At 44.9% G+C, this 20,000-nt stretch overlaps 2 protein-coding genes across 4 annotated transcripts in view; both read left to right on the forward strand.

Moving 5' to 3' along the window:
• Positions 1–7,961, forward strand: part of dvl3b (dishevelled segment polarity protein 3b) — a 24,637-nt gene extending 16,676 nt beyond the window's left edge. Inside the window, exons 10-16 of the mRNA XM_071900557.2 lie at positions 808–875; positions 1,012–1,092; positions 2,123–2,257; positions 3,053–3,220; positions 4,494–4,754; positions 7,486–7,518; positions 7,660–7,961. Coding sequence (XP_071756658.2) covers positions 808–875; positions 1,012–1,092; positions 2,123–2,257; positions 3,053–3,220; positions 4,494–4,754; positions 7,486–7,518; positions 7,660–7,961 — 1,048 coding nt within the window. The remainder of the gene's footprint in view (positions 1–807; positions 876–1,011; positions 1,093–2,122; positions 2,258–3,052; positions 3,221–4,493; positions 4,755–7,485; positions 7,519–7,659) is intronic.
• A 3,956-nt stretch (positions 7,962–11,917) lies between these two features.
• The window catches only part of ap2m1b (adaptor related protein complex 2 subunit mu 1b), a 17,323-nt gene continuing 9,240 nt past the window's right edge, over positions 11,918–20,000 (forward strand). Inside the window, exons 1-4 of one of the 3 annotated variants that reach the window (XM_078284120.1) lie at positions 11,918–11,968; positions 14,108–14,247; positions 16,726–16,991; positions 19,355–19,437. In XM_078284120.1, coding sequence (XP_078140246.1) covers positions 14,174–14,247; positions 16,726–16,991; positions 19,355–19,437 — 423 coding nt within the window. In that variant the 5' untranslated portion in view covers positions 11,918–11,968; positions 14,108–14,173. Of the gene's footprint in view, positions 12,070–12,533; positions 12,570–14,107; positions 14,248–16,725; positions 16,992–19,354; positions 19,438–20,000 lie in introns of those variants that run through there. The other 2 variants (XM_078284119.1, XM_078284121.1) reach the window with 2 other exon arrangements.

Raw genomic sequence — 20,000 nt, forward strand, 5'->3', positions numbered from 1 at the left:
TAGGAGCTGAGGCCAGAAGGTGGGCGGAGTCTGTCATGGCAGCAACCTAAGGAGGGAGGGAGGCTGTCGAGCTGAAGGAGGCCTTCCGAGCCTCTGAGCCTGGTTGAGATGTCTCTTCAATGTTGCGTGGATTTCGGGAACAGTGCCCTTGGATCGGCAGACAGGTGTGATGGTGGAGAGGGCCGGAGGGTTTGTTCCAACCATCGTGGAATCACACTGCTCGGCCTCCTGGGAAAGTCTATGCCACGGTGCTGGAGAGGAAACTCGAGCCGAGTGTTGGACGTTAGATTCCGGAGGAACAATGTGGATTCTGTCTGTCGCAGAACAGTGGACCAACTTTTTTACCCCCTCACAGATAATTGTTTGCTAATCCTATCTACATGTGTTTTGTGGATTTGGAAAAGGCTTATGAGCGTGTTCCCCGAGGTATCGTGTGGGAGATACTGTGGGAGTATGGGGTGCCGAGTTCAAGTATCTCAGGTCTTATTCATTAGAAGGATGGTGAGATTGACCGCCGGTTAGGTGCAGCAGCTGCAGTAATGCTGGTGTTGTATCAGACCGTGTTTCTGGAGACTCTAGAGACTGAAAGAATTAGATCGCAGATACAAGGAACTCGGTATTGAGCTGCTGCTTCTCCACATTGAAAGGAGCCAGTTGAGGAGGTTCAGGCTCCTGGTAAGGTCTGAGGGGGCGATCACACCGAGAAGCGTCGCTACAGGCGCGGCCGTGTCAAAAACGCCTAGACCCCCTAATACTGTCTGTCTGTCTGTCTGTCAACCTGTCTGTGCTCTGTCTGTCTGTCTCCAGGTCCGTCACGTTGACGGTGGCGAAGTGTTGGGATCCAAACCCACGAGGCTGCTTCACACTGCCGAGGAGTGAGTCACACACACACACACACACACACATACAAATCAAATCTAATCTAATGTAATATTGTCTTGTGTAATGTAATGTGATGTAATGTAATCTGATCTAATAAAGTTAAGATAAAACTTCATTGATCTGCATCAGGTGAGCCGGTCCGTCCCATTGACCCTGCTGCCTGGGTGTCCCACACGGCGGCCATGACGGGGGCACTCCTCCCCCACTACGGTACGACTCCCATCAGCCCCTTCACCATCTATCTATCTATCTATCTATCTATCAATCTATCTCTGTCTGTCTGTCATCTCCCATCTTTTATCTAGCTCTCTCTATTTTCCAGCATCTGATGTTCAGATCTGCCTGTCGTCTGTCAGCCATCACTTTTTTTCTGTTGTCTGTTTTTCTCTTCATTCTTTTTTTTTTTATTCATATCCTCATTAGCTGATGTCTTCCTGCTTGTCTTCCTGCTTGTCTTCCTGCTTGTCTTCCTGCTTGTCTTCCTGAGCTTCATACAAAAGCACCTTCACCACACACAGGACAGACAGTACAACATGATTAACATTAAAGCTGCACTAGGCCGTTATGCAACTGGCAGCGAGAGGTAACTGTTTGAATTTTTGAATCCTGTAAAACCCGTTTCACCCAACAAGAATCAACGCTGCGTCCAACAGGCGGTAGAGTGCTGGCGGGGCGTTGAAACCTCATCAGGGATGCGCATGTTGCAAGAGGAAGGCGGGGCTTCTGAAAACATGATGCTAGCCAAATTGCTTCTGTAGCTCCTGTAGCCTGCCGTAGCAATGTATCTGAGCCTAAAACAAAAGAAAGCATTGGCAATAGCTCTCATTATTTATAGCAGAAGGCAAGTTGAAAAGTTTAAAGTCATGTTGTAAAAGCTCAGGGAACTCTGAAACATAAAGAGTTAGCTTCTCGCCGGTCGCTTACGATGCACAAAGCTGTGATCTCATTGGAAACGCTTCAGAAAGTCAGCGTCAAACTGGGTCAAAGCTTGAACTTTCAAAAGTTCCCACAAAGTAATTAAAAGTAATGTTAATGTATAGGCTGTGACTTTGACAGCAGCGTAGTCCACCATGTTTGTTGACAAGCAGTTGTGTAGTTGTCATGGTTACGCGGGGACGAGGTCGTTCAGTGGAAACACGTTAACAAGTTCTTGGGCTTTTGGCCTTTGGTGGAACGGGGTTTATGTTCTCCATGTGTTCTGACCAAGACAACAAGCCAACGCCACACTGTGGGTTTTCAGGCTTGCAGGAAGAACGCCACCTCACCATCCACAGCGACATGGCGGCCATTGCCAAGGCGATGGCCAATCCCGAGTCGGGGCTGGAGGTTCGAGACAGGATGTGGCTGAAGATCACCATCCCCAACGCCTTCATAGGTGAGCAGCTCTTCCAGACTGACCTCCTTTCATCCCGGATTTCCCTCTGAAACACGTTCCTCCAGTCCGAACTTAGAGTTTGACTGATATCGGCTTTTGAAGGTTAGCATTTCCATGCCAAACACATCCAAAAAATTCCAAGTATACAGTGTTTCCTCCAGAGTTTTCTTCTGGTCAGGGTGGAAAAGCCTAGAATTTAGAATTTAGATCATGGGACACTAAAACTCCCTGCCTTATTGTTTAACTTGCTGGTAAAATAGTGAAATGATGACAATAGTATAAATAAAGAGTGTAATAGGAAAATGGTGGAAAGCCTCTTTTGTCTGCACTACTTTTCCTGTGTTCTCTCCTTTTACATGGTACGCACCTTAGATACTGGGGCAGCAGGACGCCCTGCAACATGTTTACTTGTTTCTGTTGAACTGTGAAAAGTAAAAAAAATATTCAGTAAAAAATAATTTATAAATAGTGAAACAGTGAAAGTTGCTGGTGAATTCTCTGCTGCCTCAGAAAAACACAGCAGAACCTGTTGAAACAGTATGACTACCTGTCTCTCTGTGTCTCTGTGTGTTTGTCTGTCTGTCTGCCTGTCTGTCTGCCTGTCTGCCTGTCTGTCTGTCTGCCTGTCTGTCTGTCTGTCTGCCTGTCTGTCTGCCTGTCTGTCTGTCTGTCTGTCTGTCTGTCTGCCTGTCTGTCTGCCTGTCTGTCTGCCTGTCTGTCTGTCTGTCTGTCTGTCTGCCTGTCTGTCTGTCTGTCTGTCTGTCTGTCTGCCTGTCTGTCTGTCTGTCTGTCCAGGTTCAGACGTGGTGGACTGGCTGTACCACCGTGTTGAAGGCTTCACTGACCGGCGTGAAGCTCGAAAGTACAGCAGCAACCTGCTGAAGGCCGGATACATCCGCCACACCGTCAACAAGATCACCTTCTCTGAGCAGTGCTACTACGTGTTCGGAGACCTGTGTGGAGGTGAGAGACAGACAGAGAGACAGACAGACAGACAGAGAGACAGGCAGACAGACAGACAGACAGACAGACAGACAGAGAGACAGACAGAGAGACAGACAGACAGACAGAGAGACAGGCAGACAGACAGGCAGGCAGACAGACAGACAGAGAGACAGACAGAGAGACAGACAGACAGACAGAGAGACAGGCAGACAGACAGACAGACAGACAGACAGACAGACAGAGAGACAGACAGACAGAGAGAGAGACAGGCAGACAGACAGACAGACAGACAGACAGACAGACAGACTGACAGAGAGACAGACAGACACAGAGAGAGACAGGCAGACAGACAGACAGACAGACAGACAGACAGACAGACAGAGAGACAGACAGACAGAGAGAGAGACAGGCAGACAGACAGACAGACAGACAGACAGACAGACTGACAGAGAGACAGACAGACACAGAGAGAGACAGGCAGACAGACAGACAGACAGACAGACAGACAGACAGACAGACAGACACAGAGAGAGACAGGCAGACCGACAGACAGACAGACAGACAGACAGACTGACAGAGAGACAGACAGACACAGAGAGAGACAGGCAGACAGACAGACAGACAGACAGACAGACAGACAGACAGACAGACAGATAGATAGATAGACAGAGTCTGAGTAACTAATTTGACTTCAAGTAATCCGTGCTAGAACAGTCCTTTTCCTCAATTGCCCTTGTACATATTTTACATTTGGTTCTACTTTTCCTGCCAGTTAATATAAAATCGATGTATGCAAAGCTCACAATATGAGATGGAGCATCTTCATCTTCATCTTCATCTTCCTCTGTCACTATAGAGACAATCTGGTCCATCCTCCTGTCAGTGTTTGTGTTGTCAGATAAATGTTCAGCCGATACTGTGGAACAACCAGATGATCAGAGACAAATTTAGGGAAACGCTGAAAAGATGTGGAGCCGAGTCTGAGGTGATTGAGCCAAGTTCAAGTTCATGTCCTCAGTGTGCGAGTTGAAATTGGGACTCTAATACTACAATGTTGCTTTATACATTCTAGCTTTACTTTAGGGTTAAAACACCCCAAAATAGTCAAAGTAATTTTCCAAATATACAAAGATCGGCTTTAGAATTAGACCAGATCTGAAGATTTGAACCCAGTCCAGAAAACCGGTCCAGAACCCAGTCTGAAAACTGTCTGAGCCTTGTGAAAGCACGAGCCTGACTAAGGGCCAAAACTAGTACTAATTGTTTAATTCTACATTTCTACTGCTGTCAGACATGGCCGTCCTGTCTCTGCTGGATCATGAAGGAGCTTCCAGTGGAGGAGGAGGAGGAGGAGGAGGAGGAGGAGGGTCAGACGACTCGGTGGCTCCTCTCTCCCATCCTGGAGCCTCGGGCCCCCAGTGGCCCCCAGCTTTCCCCTACCAGTACCCCATCCCTCATCCCTACAGCTCCCCCCACCTCCTGCACCAACTGCCGGCCTGGGGGGGAGGAGGAGGAGGAGGAGGAGGAGGAGGAGGAAGCCAGCACAGTGACGGTGACAGCATCTTTCCTCTTTGCTTGTCTACATTTACATTCATTACAAGTTATCGAGAGAGACTGACAGGCAGCAGTAGGCCAACGTTACAGAAGTAGACATGGTTCATTTCTGTCTGTTTCTGACTGAACTGATCATTTCATCACTGATCCATCTGATTGATTTAGTGTTTAGATAATGTCAGCTTGTTAGCTAGCTAACCATAGTATCTGGTCAGCTAACATCACTGTCTTGTTAACACATCTGATTAGCACACTAGCTAACGTATCTAGTAGCAGCTAGCGTTAGCATGTTCACATTAACATCAGTGTGTTTGCCGGCTAGTTAGCTAGCTAACAGTTTGTTCAGGTTAACTGAGCTGACTCTTCTCAAGCTACAACTCAGAGTGTTTTGGAGTAGAGACTAGGGCTAAAGACAAGACAGTTTACTGTGTCACAGTAACCAAATCCACCTTATCACACTATTCACTTTTACTGAGAACGTTACTCCTCCATGGACTGCAACCTTATCGAGGTGAAGGGGTTTGCGTGCCCCTGTGACCCTGAGAGCTGTGTTGTCTGGGGCATTGGGTTCCTGGTAGGGTCACCCATGACAAATTGGTCTCAGGGGAGGGGCCAGACAAATAGCAGTTTAGACAGACCCTTATGACGGTCAAGGATAAAAATGAGAGAACCTCGCCCGGATTAGGGACACCGGGGCCGACCTGGGAATGGTGCTCGTAAGCGAGCACCTGGTGGCCGGGTGATGCCCATAGCTCGGCTGGGCTCAGCCCGAAGCTGTAACGGGAGGCCGCTGCCTTGTGGGCCCACCACCCGCAGGGCAAAGTGTTTGGGTCAGGTCCGATTGGGCAAGGCGCGAGAGTGGGGTAGGTCCGGGCGTCTTGGACCCTGATGATCAAAACTGGCTCTTGGGATGTGGAAAGTCACCTCGCTGGGGGGGGAAGGAGCCGGAGCTTGTGCAGGAGTTTGGAAGATACCAACTAGATATAGTTGGGTTGTGGAACCAAGGCCTGCCTGATCTGAACTCAAGTGGCGCTTTGTTGTTGGACTTGTGTGGTGTGGAGTCCAAATGGACTCTGTTCAAAACCTGTTGTGCAAGTGGCTGCTTGGAGTTGTAGTCTGAAGGCTTGTTCTGGTGGCAACCCAAGGACCCGCTGGTGGACATCAGGGGTGAGGTACCAGCAGGCCAAGAGGGCTGCAGCTGCAGCGGTTACAGAAGCAAAAATCCGGGCATGGGAGGAGTTCAGAGAGGCCATGGATATTTTTTGAATATTGTCGGAAGGTGGAAAGAGCACTTTGAAGTTGAACCTGACAGACATGCCCTCTGTACAGGAGGCAGTGCCCAAGGATTCTGGGGGGTCAGAGTCCATCTCGTTGTCTGAAGTCACTGAGGTAGTTAGAAAGCTCTGCAGTGGCAAGGCTGCATGGGTGGATGAGATTCCTCTGGAAATGCTGAAGGCACTGGATATTGTTGTGGCTGACACGCCTCTTCAATGTAGCATGGATGTCGGGGACAGTGCCTCGGGATTGGCAGACAGGTGTGGTGGTCCCCATATTTAAAAAGGGGGACCAGAGGGTTTGTTCCAACTATCGGGGGATCACACTTCTCAGCCTGCCTGGGAAAGCCTATGTTGGGGTGCTGGAAAGGAGGCTCTGTCTGGTAGTTGAACATCAGATTCAGGTGGACCTGCTCTTCACCCTCTCGCAGATAATCGAGGGGGCATGGGAGTTTCCAGTCTACATGTGCATGGTAGATTTGGAAAATGCTTATGACCGTGTGCCCTGAGATATACTGTGGAGATACTGCAAGAGTATGGGGCGCCGACTTCGTTACTACGAGCTATTCGATCCCTGTACTGAGTACCTGAGTTGTGTTTGCATACTCAGTGTAAAATCAAGCTTGTTCAAGGTGAACGTTGGACTCTGACAAGGGTGTGCCTTGTCTCCTTTTTTGTTTGTGATTTTTGTTCATTGTTTTTCATTGATTTTCATTTGGGTAGTGACTGAAAGAATGAGGTCGCGGATACAAACAGCGGAAATGAGGTTTCTCAGACAGGTTGCAGGTGAGAAGCTCAGTGATCCGGGAGGATCTCAGATTAGAGCCGCTGCTGCTCTGCATCGAGAAGAGTCAGCTGAGGTGGTTCAGGCATCTGATAGGACGCCCCCGGGTTGTCTGCCTTTGGAGGGTCGTCTGCCCAGGACACGCTGGAGGGATGATATATCTCAGCTAGCTGGGGAACGCCTTGGGATTCCCCAGGAGGAGCTGGTGGAAGTTGCTGGGGAAAGAGAGGTCTGGACTGCACTGCTGGTCTTGTTGCCACTGCGAAAAAAAATCCATTCTTGAAAATGGATGAATGTATGGATGGATTAGAACGTTACTGAATGGATCTGCAGCCTCACCACAATAAGATGCATCAGCTGCTCTCTGTTTCTAGCTGGTTGGTACAGATTTATTAAGGTACAGACACTTTATTAACTAACAGACAATTCTACAATGTTCCTCCATCATGGAGACTCAGCTGGTTGGCAGCAGATGATTGTAGGTTGTTTGTAATGTGTGTTGTTATGTATGTATAAGTAATTTAAATCTAGAAACTGATGCTTATTCTACTGTTATACTCAGACTAGAATGTCAAAGTTAATGTAAATGCACTTACCTGTTTGACTGCCGAATGCTGAAAATTCAATGAACTTAATATTATTCTTAATATTAATCTCTTTTTATTTTACAGGAACTCGTAGCAGTGGATCAAACCGCAGCGGAAGTCAGAAGGAGGCAGGAGGGGGAGGAGGAGGAGGAGGAGGAGGAGGAGAAGGAGGAGGAGGGGGAGAAGGAGCAGGGGGAGGAGGAGGAGGAGGAGGGGGAGAAGGAGGAGGAGGGGAAGAAGAAGGAGAAGGAGGAGGAGGGGAAGGAGGAGGAGGGGAGTCTAGGTCAGCAGGAGGCAGTGAATCCGACTCGACAAAACAGGAAGTGAATGCTCCAACCAGCGAGCGGCCAACGGTGGAGCCCCCCGGGGACGACAGCACCCAGAACCCCCCCTCCTCCTCTGGCCTCCATGGCAACAGAGACTCAGACCCCCCACCTACTCCCCCACCCGAAGGTCAGGGTCGGGACCTTTCCTCCGTCCCGCCCGAAATCTCTGCCTCCCGCCAGTCCTTCCGCCTGGCGATGGGAAACCCCAGCGAGTTCTTTGTGGATGTCATGTGACCCCATGGTGACGATGTCATGTTGGGTCTGGTGATGTCATGTTGAGTCAGGTGATGGGGGGCGGGGTCTGGACCTGTCAGAAAAGGGTCACATTTGTCACTTGTCTGTAAAAAAACAGTTAATGCTTTTTAAAAAGGACTGATCTGTACAGGTTTGTGCTAAAAGCCACTTCATGATCATGATACAGGATTCATATCTAATTATTTCGTACAGGTTAAATATTTTGACCCTGTCCTGCCAAAAGTATTTACTTCAATGTCCTGAAGATCTAGTTTCTGAAGGGACTGAGATGAAAGAGAGAGAGAGAGAGAGAGAGAGAGAGAGAGAGAGAGAGAGAAGACTTGGCTGAAATATATTTGAGTTTGCTTTCAACTATTTGAGCTCATAAAGGAGTTTAATTTATTTCAGTAGAAACTTAAACAGAAGCCCGACCCTCAGCTCCTGGACCAGAGCCACACACACACAGTTTGTCCAGTGCGGTCTCCACAGTCGGCCATGTTGGCTCCGAAGTCCCGCTCCTTGGCTGTTGCTATAGTAACCAGTGATTCTGTTGTCCTTGTTACCATGGCGATGTTGTGGAGGACATTGTTCCATATTTCCTGTGTGATTTTTGCTAATATTTTACGTTTTCCATCCCTTTAATATTAATTCTGACTGTTTTGACATGCTGCACCATGACTGAAGATATTTTTAAATGAGTTTTGCCAAACCTCTCTGAAGAAAATAGAGAATGGCATTTTAGTCGGCAACCATTTGCCTGACCTAACTGATACAGGAAACCAGAACTTTTTTTCTCTCAGGTTCTGCTTTCAGGTCCCTGTCTTAAAGTTTTCCATGTCTGACTGGACTAACTTTGTCTATATATGGCTCTGGTCTAACTGGACTAACTGTCTATATATGGCTCTGGTCTAACTGGACTAACTGTCTATATATGGCTCTGGTCTAACTGGACTAACTGTCTATATATGGCTCTGGTCTAACTGGACTAACTCTGTCTATATATGGCTCTGGTCTAACTGGACTATCTCTGTCTATATATGGCTCTGGTCTAACTGGACTAACTCTGTCTATATATGGCTCTGGTCTAACTGGACTAACTCTGTCTATATATGGCTCTGGTCTAACTGGACTAACTGTCTATATATGGCTCTGGTCTAACTGGACTAACTGTCTATATATGGCTCTGGTCTAACTGGACTAACTGTCTATATATGGCTCTGGTCTAACTGGACTAACTGTCTATATATGGCTCTGGTCTAACTGGACTAACTCTGTCTATATATGGCTCTGGTCTAACTGGACTAACTGTCTATATATGGCTCTGGTCTAACTGGACTAACTGTCTATATATGGCTCTGGTCTAACTGGACTAACTGTCTATATATGGCTCTGGTCTAACTGGACTAACTGTATATATATGGCTCTGGTCTAACCTGTCAGACTGCTGTATTTTCTTCAGTGAAGAAGAGGAAAACAAATTCAGCTCTGTTAATATATTGTGGACTGTTACCACCTGTGTGTGTGTGTGTGTGTGTGTGTGTGTGCGTGCGCACCTATCAAAGTGACTATGTACAGTTTTCTATGTGTGTGTGCTGCATGGAGTCGCAGTTTTCCAATTCTGATCTGGACCACATGGAGCCATGCGACTTGTATTTGAACACTCCAATCACAATTTGTCAGCGTTGCCGTGACAACAAGTAAATCTGACATCATTCATGAGACACAACGATGGAAAGAGACAAACAGACGACTTGACGCCTCAGTTCAAACCCGGAGGAACAGACAATCTGGATCTCGGAGGTTCTTCCGCATCACGGCGTCTCAGTCGGCCGGCAGCTTCTGATCTTTGAGCCTCAGCTGAGGCAGATGCTGAGATCATGCTCATGACATGAAGCGATGCTGTTCTGATAGATATTGTCACGATAAAGCTTTAAGCTGAACGGCTCCAACCGACTGACAGACGGTCAGTCAGCTGTTGACTGGACTGCTAACCTGCAGACATGCCGGTCAGAGTCTTACAGCAAGGTGGAGAAATCACAGGAAATATGGAACTCCTGTGGCATCTGAATGGGAAAACAGCTTTTGTTATTGTTACTCTGCTCTTCACTGTCAGTTCATATTATTATGGGATGTGTGTTACATCCTACAGATGGGATATGCAGTGTGAACGGAGCCTGAGCGGCTTCACACTGATTTTAATTCAGGTCATTTTCTTTTCTAAATGGATTTCTAGTGATTTGTAAACAAGCTTGTCATATCAGAAACAACTCAACAGAATCAAACATGAACATGAAGTGTAAATGTAAAATGACAAAACAGACTTAAACCTAAAGCTCTGCACTGACAAGACTTTGCCTCATCTATAAGTTTTACACTCCATATCTCTGGAGTTTATTGTTAATATCAATGATTCATTAATTTTGTCATTTTCCTTTTATAATTTTCATCCATATTTCTGTGTATGTGACTTGCATTCTACTGTTTTGTGTGTGTAAACCTGATTTCACCCCAGAACACAGTATACATTTATATATATTATATATGAGATATTTGGTTATTAACTGAAGATGGATACAGTGAAGAACGGCTCAGTTTAATAGTCGCTGTACACAGTTTTATGAGGAAAAGATTGTTTTAATTTATGATCATAGTTTTATTGTCTAATCATGACTTTTCTGTCTGTCTTTACTCTGAGTTTAAATGAGAAAACCACTCAATTAAAAAAACCTAATGTCTGTATTCTGTGTGCTGAATGTGTGTTTTTGTTTTAAATAGTTGCAGACAAAAATGAAAAACTCAAAATTCTCAAACCCAAAGACCAAACCCTGCCTGCTCCTTACAGGACAATTTCAGCCTGATTTCAGGTTTTTGCTCATTTTTTAGGTTTTCCATCCCTTTAATATTAAATCTGACAGTTTCTACCCGCTGCTCCACCATTAAAGATATTTTTAAATCTCAGCTCATTCACTCCCATTCAAATCCAAACAGCAGAGAAAACAGCTGGAGCCTCTGATTCAGTCAGTAAAGGTGATCCGTCACTGTGAAGGAGGAGCAACAATCTGCATCACACACTGAAATCAGGCTGGAAACTCTTACAGTTTGAAACAAGCTCAGTTTACTGTTTCATATTTCATAAGTTTGGGCCGGCCAGAAGATCTAAGAGACCTTGCAGCTTTGTGGAGGATCAATAATTCACAGATGCATGACGGGGCCAGACTGTTCGGTGCCTTATAGGTAATGAATCAAAAGAATCTTAAAACTATTGATCCTTGTGGGGAACTTGGGTCGTTTAAGCAGCAAATACTGAAAGGAAACAGCAAAGAAAAATAGAATATAAATAAGAATAGAGTGAATGGGTGTCGTGTAGTCATACACAACCCACAATTTCACCAAGTAGAATGAATTAATGAGAATTATAAAATGTATTAAGAAGTATGGGTTACAGCAGTATGAGGGTGTGCAGCATGCAGGCAGCAAGAAACATCAAGGAAAAATAACAGGATATGAAAATGTACTTAAAATGAGAAATATGCGGTATAAGTGAAAAATAAAAACACTAATGACATGGATGAGAATGAGATGAATATGTAAATATTAAGGAAAGCGCTGTATTCTGACAGCCTGCCCGCAGCAGGCCGTGCAGAGCGCAGGCAGCACAGTGTCTCTGCAGTCTGCGGCCTGATGTGATGATCAGGATTCAGAAGGCAGAGGTGACTGCTTCCTCTGCCGGAACCATCCACACTGCTGCTGCCTCGCGTCTGACTTTACCGGCTGGGAACGGTCAAAGCAGGGGAGGCACTGGCCGCATCGGTGTCAGTATTTAACCTGCATGACTACATCAGCGTCAAACTACTTTATTTACAGATGTGTGATTAGTTAAATGATATTTAGTGCGGTAGGAGCCTGGGCGGAGGACGGTAGTTTTCTGAATGGGACGCGGCCCGGGCTGCTGTCAGCTGACGGTCTGCTCCAGCCGCCGACATCTTGCCTCCGACCGGAGGAGACAAGTGAGTCTGGTTTTGACGTTCAAATGTCCTCTTGACGTGTCAGCAGGGCGTGTGGTTCAGTTCCAGACAGTTAAAACAGAAGCTGTCATTCTGCGGAGCGGGTAAGAGACAGCAGGATAACAACAGACTGTCTGTAGTGCAGTACACATTTGACCGCGACCGAGCGACGAGTCGTCAGCGTCTGCTGCAGTAACGTTAGCAGGTGTTGCTAGCTAGCCCCGATACGTGCCGTTGTCATGAATGGAGTAGACGTTAAGCCATTCAAAACTGGATTTTTAATGTTGCCTTGCTCATCGGCAAAAGTATATACTTTGTAGAACGTGACTCAAGACATTTTCCGAGTCCATAGGAACCTCCCTTAAGTTCGGCACACATACAACCTACCGAACGGCCGTTACTTCTGTACAATTTGAACTTTTAGAATTGGTTCGACGGTTATTCCGACAGTCTTCCTCCAGGATAACGTTAAAGGTACACAGTGGTGGGCGGTAGAGAAGAGTGTGAACCAGTTATAAAAACTGAAATTTTGTCGGAATAACTGCTGCTTTGATGGATCAAATGAATGCCGAATTTTTCAGAAGATCCTACGGTCCCGTAAAAGGTCTAAAATCATGTTACAAGAAGAATGTATTTACGCGAATAAGCAAAGCCAGATAAAACTGTCCGATTATTTAGATGGCTTTTGGCTTTTGCCTTCTCTCCACATTAGACAACGGAACGTATCGCGGCTACTAGCTAGCGAGCAAGAGCTGATTCCTCCTCCGAAGAGGAGCTTTTATTACATTCATGCTTGTTAGTTGTGGTTAGCATTCTTGGTTTAGAAACCATTAATTGTACAAACGGAACTAACCATACGTGTGATGCATTGACAAGGCAACCACAGTGATAACAGCAGCTAAGCTAATATGCTAGCTAGCCGTAAATGGATAGATCAGTTTAAATTAACGGTCTCACTGACAGCTAGCCGAGCTAATGAACATCACGAAGATATTTGTGTGTAGCCATATAAAGTAAAGGGGGTCGTCGTGACTGGATGATGGCTTAATTAACCCTTAATTAGCCACCCTTGACTTGGTCAGTTGACTGTTTAGCCGACGATGGTGTAGATTTAACTGTTTATCATTATATTCCCAGACTGCAGACTGGGTTTTGTAGTTTACATTGGTCTGAGAGCAGTCAAGTTTAAACGCTTACCAGTAATTGACACTAGAGTTCAAATGCTGTGACTTGAGGTTAGAAATCCAGATGTTTAGGTTGTCATTTAATGGTAATTACTTGTATTGGTCACTCTGCTGTCTTTGGCCTGCAGCCCTGCCAGCTAGTTTAAGATCAGTTTATGATGTGAAAATGCCTCATTAGATCTGAATGACTGTAGCTGTTCAACAAAATTCAACACTATCAACATCAAAACTGGGTGATTGACAGGATCACTCAGAAGGAGAAATTCAGTTTTGGTGGTGTGAATATTCCTCATCAACACTTCTCACACTCTAGTCACATTTGATAAAATTTGGTCATGGTCAAAAACACACACTTGTCACAGAACACACACACCTTGTACAGCTTTACTGAAACGGTAGGGTTCACTGATAAATACGGCATACACGTGTCATTTCATTAAAATGACAATTTCAATTTCAAAAAATTGCTAGGCTTTTTGGTAGAAGGTCTTACGAATATCAAGGCAAGCTGATCCTTTAGTGAAGTCAGTCGCTGTTGTGTGTTTGCTGTGGATGTGCAAAAGTTTTTTTCATGGTTGACTAGTCGGTCTGTGGTCTGAACAACAAATTGACTAGTCAGTGTATACAAAATGCAATCTGCAAAATGACTTAAAAAAATAACTAATATTAACCATAAAAAAACATGAGTGTCGAGCCTTTGTTCAATGTAAAAAAAAAAAAAAATCAAATGCAGTCTTACAGAAAATTACAAAGTAGCCTAGAAAAAAAAAACCCAACAACAACAAAAAAATAAATGCACATCCTCATGAAGGACTAGTCAGCTGGTTTTGATGTTAACTGAATTTAGCCTAAAGATTCAGAAAAGGTCTGCAGTCAGTTTCTATGAGGCAGCGTGATTTCTGCATCCGCCTGCTGGAACGCCATGAACTCTTCTGTTCTCTTCCTCTCTCCCCTGCAGTACCTCTTCATCATGGGCAGCACCAACTGACCGACTGACTGACCGACTGACTGACAGGCGTCCATCATGATCGGAGGACTGTTCATCTACAACCACAAGGGGGAGGTGTTGATCTCCAGGGTTTACCGGGACGACATCGGGTGAGTGCTGGAGGCCGGAGAGAGAGAGACGCTTGTTCACTCCTCCATTCACTTTTTCCCAGTCGGTCCGGGGATTCGAACCGGCGACCTTCCTTTATTCAGCCAGGCAGTGTCAGTGACATCAAAGAAACCAGAGAGGAAACATACAGACAGACAACACACAGCACCAACAGAAATAGTCCAAATCACATAAAGGGAAGTTTTCTATTGTCAAATTTTCTATTTAAACAAATGTGAGGCCCAGCGGTCAGAGAGACGAGCCTGTAAGCTAAGGGTCACAGGTTTGACTCCCACTAAAGTAGACGTGTCCATCGACAGCCACAAGACACTGAACCCTGAACCCTGAACCCTGAACCCTGCCTGCTGACTCAGTGGGAGTCTGGGTAAAAATGTCAGCTAGTTGAGGGAAGTGTGAAATGTAATGAGACAGAGAGAAGCAGAGTGGAAACAGTCTGCTGGACTCGACATGGTGAACCTTGTCTAAAGCTGTGGATGCCCAGGATATCCAGTTCTTAAAACGTCTGAAAATGTTTTAAAATAAATTTGCCCAAATGAATGGGAAAAGCCCCCCTAAAACACTGTAAGTCTGTTAAAACAGCTACTGGTGATGTACTTTACTAGGGATGCCCCGATAATGTTTTTTGCCGCCGATCGTCTATGAGCCATATCTGCCGATACCGATCGGCCATACCGATAGTTTTTTTGTTTTGTTATAGCAGCTGGTATAGCAGTATTATAGGTCTAACAGTTTCCATTTTACATACATTTCATCCAAATTGAGTCCTGGTTAAAAAGTATCCACATTTTCTTTTTTTCTACCTCAATATTTACTTGATCATTATGTAAACAAAACCATGTGTTCTAGGTAGCAACATGATTTAGTGAGATAACGAAGCACAAGACTCAGACTGTCGCCACTGGCCTGTGTTGTTGAGTCGAGTTAAATAAATGGAGACGCCCTCCGAAGACATATATCCGTTTCACTCTTTGTTTTTGTATAAGTGAATGTTCTTAAGAGAGAGAGAAATGAGACTTTTCAGTTGCCTCTCTGCTGTTAGGGTCTCGACCAGACCTTAGATCTGCCCAAAAAAACAAGCCCGACCCTACCCTGTCTGAGCCCGGCACGGGCCGTCCCATTGGCTGCATTTATGGGCCGGAGCCCGGTTTAAAACCGAAATTTTCTTAGTAAGTTGTCCGTTTATAAGTAAACTAATTCCGAGTTGTTTGAATGACAAAAATCTGTTCAGAATTACATGCGGGATCTTACTGAACAGCCTACTTCCTCTCGCAAAGGACTCACAAAGCGAGTGTGGCGCCTTAGGCAGCGAAAACCCGACACTTACATTTCAAATCGTAACCTTTGATTGACTGGTGATAAAAACATAATTGACACAAGGAATTAACAATCAGACTTTGCGGATTACAGAGAAATTTGAATGACAGAAATCTGTTCAGAATTCTTTCTAGAGCCGCCATTTTGCACCAAGAGACGTTCAACAATCATACAGGGAGAAATCCATCGTAGAAGAGGAGAGAGACCAGTTTCTCCACCACAGGAGCAGGAGAGAGACCAGAATGCACTGCAGCAGCAACACAGTTGGACTTCATGTCTCTTTAATTTCCTGCTGTCCTCTTTCTTATTCTGCCTGTCTGTAGCTTCACTGCTGTCATCAGCTGCTCACTTTTTAAATTACTCTCAAATTCAACCCCAGGCAGCATTGAAAAGGCCTTAAAAAGTCTTAAATTTGTCTTTCTGAAACCTGCAGAAACCCGGTGAGGGTGAGATGCTGCAGCGTGAATCTTATAAATGCTGTAATGCAGAGAGCTTGTTGCTAGGCAACAGCAGCATAGTGATGAGCCCTGCAGCGTTACAGAATTACAGGAGACTTCCCAGGGTGATATGGCAGTTTCCTAACATGGCTGCCGAGGAACGTTGGATAATGTTGAGCCTGGTTCCATATCGGTGTCCCTCACACACATATAGAGGATAAACAGGCTCTTCAGTCTTTAGCCTAATTAATTAATCCATCCATAAGGAAGGGTGAAGTATTAAAGGGGCAATAACTCAGGTTTTTCTGTATAGCTGTGGGGTTGTTAGGGTTATTGATCAATACCAATGACTCATCCATTACTTCAGCTGCTGAGATTTCTGTCTTTCAAACCAGGTGTAAATGAAGTCAATTTGCAAGTATGGGTTCAGTGTCTTGCTCACGGACACTTCGGCAGGACGCTGCTGTTGATGGATTGGCTCGTTACAGGGATTGAACTTGTGACCTTTCCTCCGGTCTGGGACGGACTCTAACCACTGGGCCAAAATGCCACCAGAGAAATTATGAAATAACCTAATTGTTCCTCCTCGCCCTGGCTTTTAGAGCTGCACTGTGCAGACATAATCAGGACTCCCATACAGGTTTGGAGAGTAATAGAAACTGGTTTTGACAATATCAAACCTCCACCCTCCATGCCTCTCTTTTCCAGGCGAAATGCGGTGGATGCGTTTCGTGTTAACGTCATCCACGCCCGGCAGCAGGTTCGTTCTCCGGTCACCAACATCGCCCGGACCAGCTTCTTCCACGTTAAACGCTCCAACATCTGGCTGGCGGCCGTCACCAAGCAGAACGTCAACGCCGCCATGGTGTTCGAGTTCCTCTACAAGATGTGCGACGTCATGACCGCCTACTTCGGAAAGATCAGCGAGGAGAACATCAAGAACAACTTCGTCCTCATCTACGAGCTGCTGGACGGTAAAGGAATAGTTTAAGATGTTCAGGGCAGGAAGCGTTTCAGTTCAGCATCCACAGTGGAAGGTGGGATCCAAAATCCACCAGACACCTTCACTATTTTAGCAGCCAACTAGAATAAGAGTCCAAATGATGGTCAGTTACCTACCGAAGTGGCAATTTCCCACCTTGCAAATATTGCAGATAGAGATTTTGTCATATAAATAAAGTTATATTGTGAATGTTACGCCTCGCACACAATCCTCCACCAATTCGGCCTTCCGTAATTCTCAACGCAGTCTCGCCACCCAGCGGTTGGTGCTGCACACTGTGTCTTGATGGAAGATGGAGGAGCGCCTCGTACACAATTCAAAGTCATTCAGATTTCAAAGTCTTGTTTGGGCTTGCAAGCCAGCGCTAGCTACCTACAGCTAAGGTAGCCTAGCTAGCTAAGGTAGCCTAGCTGGCTAGCTAGCGAGCTACAAAAAGTAATATGTCTTATAAAGGCTGGTTATTTAGACCTAAACTACCACCACAAAGGAGTGAGAACATATTTTCATTGAAAGTAACAATATTTTATTTATGCTACGGATCATCAACGTTTTTAGTAAAAAGTCAAATAATAAAATATATATTATAAAAGATTAATTTATTGAAAACATACATTGTTTACTAGTTGCTATGCCAACCATGACTTCCGGTTGAAAATTCAAAGTATCCGTCACTCCATTGTGGGCGGATCCGCTGTCCACAAGGGGGCGTTGGGTTTCTGCTCCTCCACTGACTGACTGATGGTTTCGGGCGGAGCCAACAGAACTAACGTACGTCAGTTGTGTACGAGGCGTTCGACTTGAGGCTCATCAAATTAAGATGAATGCAGTGTTCATATTCAAAATAGTATAGGGAAAAAAATCACAATCTGATGGTCATCCTTGAGTTTCTAAAATTTTGAAGATCCAGTCTGTAAAAGTGTCTCAGTATCTCAACCAAGGACTTCAGTCCCCAGCCTGGTCTAAAAGAAATATTATCATTTGGTTAGTCGGTCATTTTTGTAAGAGAAAGAGTCACTTTTGAAAGGGATAATATCTCGTTTTTTTGGGGGGGAACAAATATGATTGTCTCGTTCTTAACTTGATCATGATGATGATGATGATGATGATGATGACCTGTAAACACAACAGGAAGTGTGTGCCTCCCTGCATCCTGAAGCCGTCGTCCTCCAGCTGCTCTGCCCTGCTGTGGTTTTTTTAGGTTTTGATTTTTGTAAGCTTGGATGAGAAAATCAAAACCTAAAGAAAATACAGCGCTGGCAGGAGTCGTCCTGCTGATGGTCCATGTCACTGTGGGGTGGGGTGGGGGGGGGGGTCACTGCAGGAGAAGAGAACAAATAAAAAAGTACAACAAAATAAAACAATATTAAAGATTGAATGTCTTTGTGATGTTAATGGAAGTTTCTGCAGATTGAAATAATTCACAGAAGCCTTCAGTTGACAGATCTACAGTCCAGTGTGAGAGCACACAGTGCAGCAGGGACAGATGTGCATCTTTGGATATTCACATTATCGGATTCACACAGCAGATGTGCACAGTGTGTAGATGTGCTGCATTAACTATTCACATGAGAAGATTTACAGATGGCTACTGGTTTATCAAGTATAAGTAGCAAATATGCAAGCCCATAGATAAGAATGTTGTGACGTTTCCAATGGGCCACGCCTACAAAGTGCGAAACCCTATTCAATTTCTATGGGCAAAACAAAAAATCAGCATTTTGTGTGGTTGGGTTCCAATAATTGATGTGAAATGTATTTGGTGTTATTAATCGCCCAAAACCTTTTCACAGCTGTCAAACAACTGATGATCATTATAATTTAATTATCTGGAACTCACAAAATGCTAACAAGCTAGCAAACCTCTGCTCAAGAGAGGAGTCATAAGATAAGATAAGATAAGATAAACTTTATTGTCCCTCAAAGGGAAAGTCATCTTAGGCAGAGTGTTGCATTTTGGGGCTCATGCTGTTTGATAACCGTGAAAAGGTAACGACTAATTATTTACACCAAACACATTTCATATCAAGTATTAGAACACAGAGAAAACAACCACAGAAAATATTTATTTATTGTTTTGTCCATTGAAATTGAATCAGGTTTTGCACTTGTAGCACTTTGTAGGCGCGGCCTTTTTACAGCATCATCGCCGGTCTGATCAATGTGCAGAAGTAAGAACAGGTCAGGTTGGTTGTTGTCAGGTTGGTTGTTGTTGTCAGGTTGGTTGTTGTCAGGTTGGTTGTTGTCAGATTGGTTGTTGTTGTCAGGTTGGTTGTTGTCAGATTGGTTGTTGTTGTCAGGTTGGTTGTTGTGACGGTGTAACTTGTTTTCCTGTAGAGATCCTGGACTTCGGCTACCCCCAGAACTCAGAGACTGGAGCTCTGAAAACCTTCATCACTCAGCAAGGCATCAAGAGCCAGGTAGGACTCACACTCACTCACTGATTGGTTGATTGATTTAAAAAAAATATATAATTTAGAAAGGAATGGCACATTGCTGCTGACAGATAAAAACCATGTATCTGCACAAATGTTTCACAAGAATTAAGAAAAGACTGCTTACAGTATTTTCTCATTGACATCTATGTATTTATGAAACTCTGCAGTGGGGTTTTAAGTTTTCAGTGTAACAGTGAGGTCAGAGGTCATAGCTGTTAACCAGCTGTTAGACACAGGAAGTGATCAGAGGATAATTGTAATGTCTGGTGATAACTTCATAATGTGTCTCTTCTGTTCTCTCCTCTCCTGGTCTGATCCTCCTGCAGCACCATGTGAGTTTCAGTCTTATTTACAGCAATTAATTAACAAGTATAGTGATTTAAAAACAAGTGTAAATAAATGCTGCATCCTGTGACTGTAACGTGAACACTGGTCTATAGTGCTGTTTACATGTTGGCCAGCTGTGATTGTCTTGGCAAAAGAAGATACAACGATGATTCCTCCTCCTCCTCTTCCTCCTCTCGTCTCCTCTTTCTCCTCCTCCT

This window comes from Centroberyx gerrardi, chromosome 6 (assembly GCF_048128805.1).
Source record: "Centroberyx gerrardi isolate f3 chromosome 6, fCenGer3.hap1.cur.20231027, whole genome shotgun sequence".
NCBI classification, from domain to species: domain Eukaryota; kingdom Metazoa; phylum Chordata; class Actinopteri; order Beryciformes; family Berycidae; genus Centroberyx; species Centroberyx gerrardi.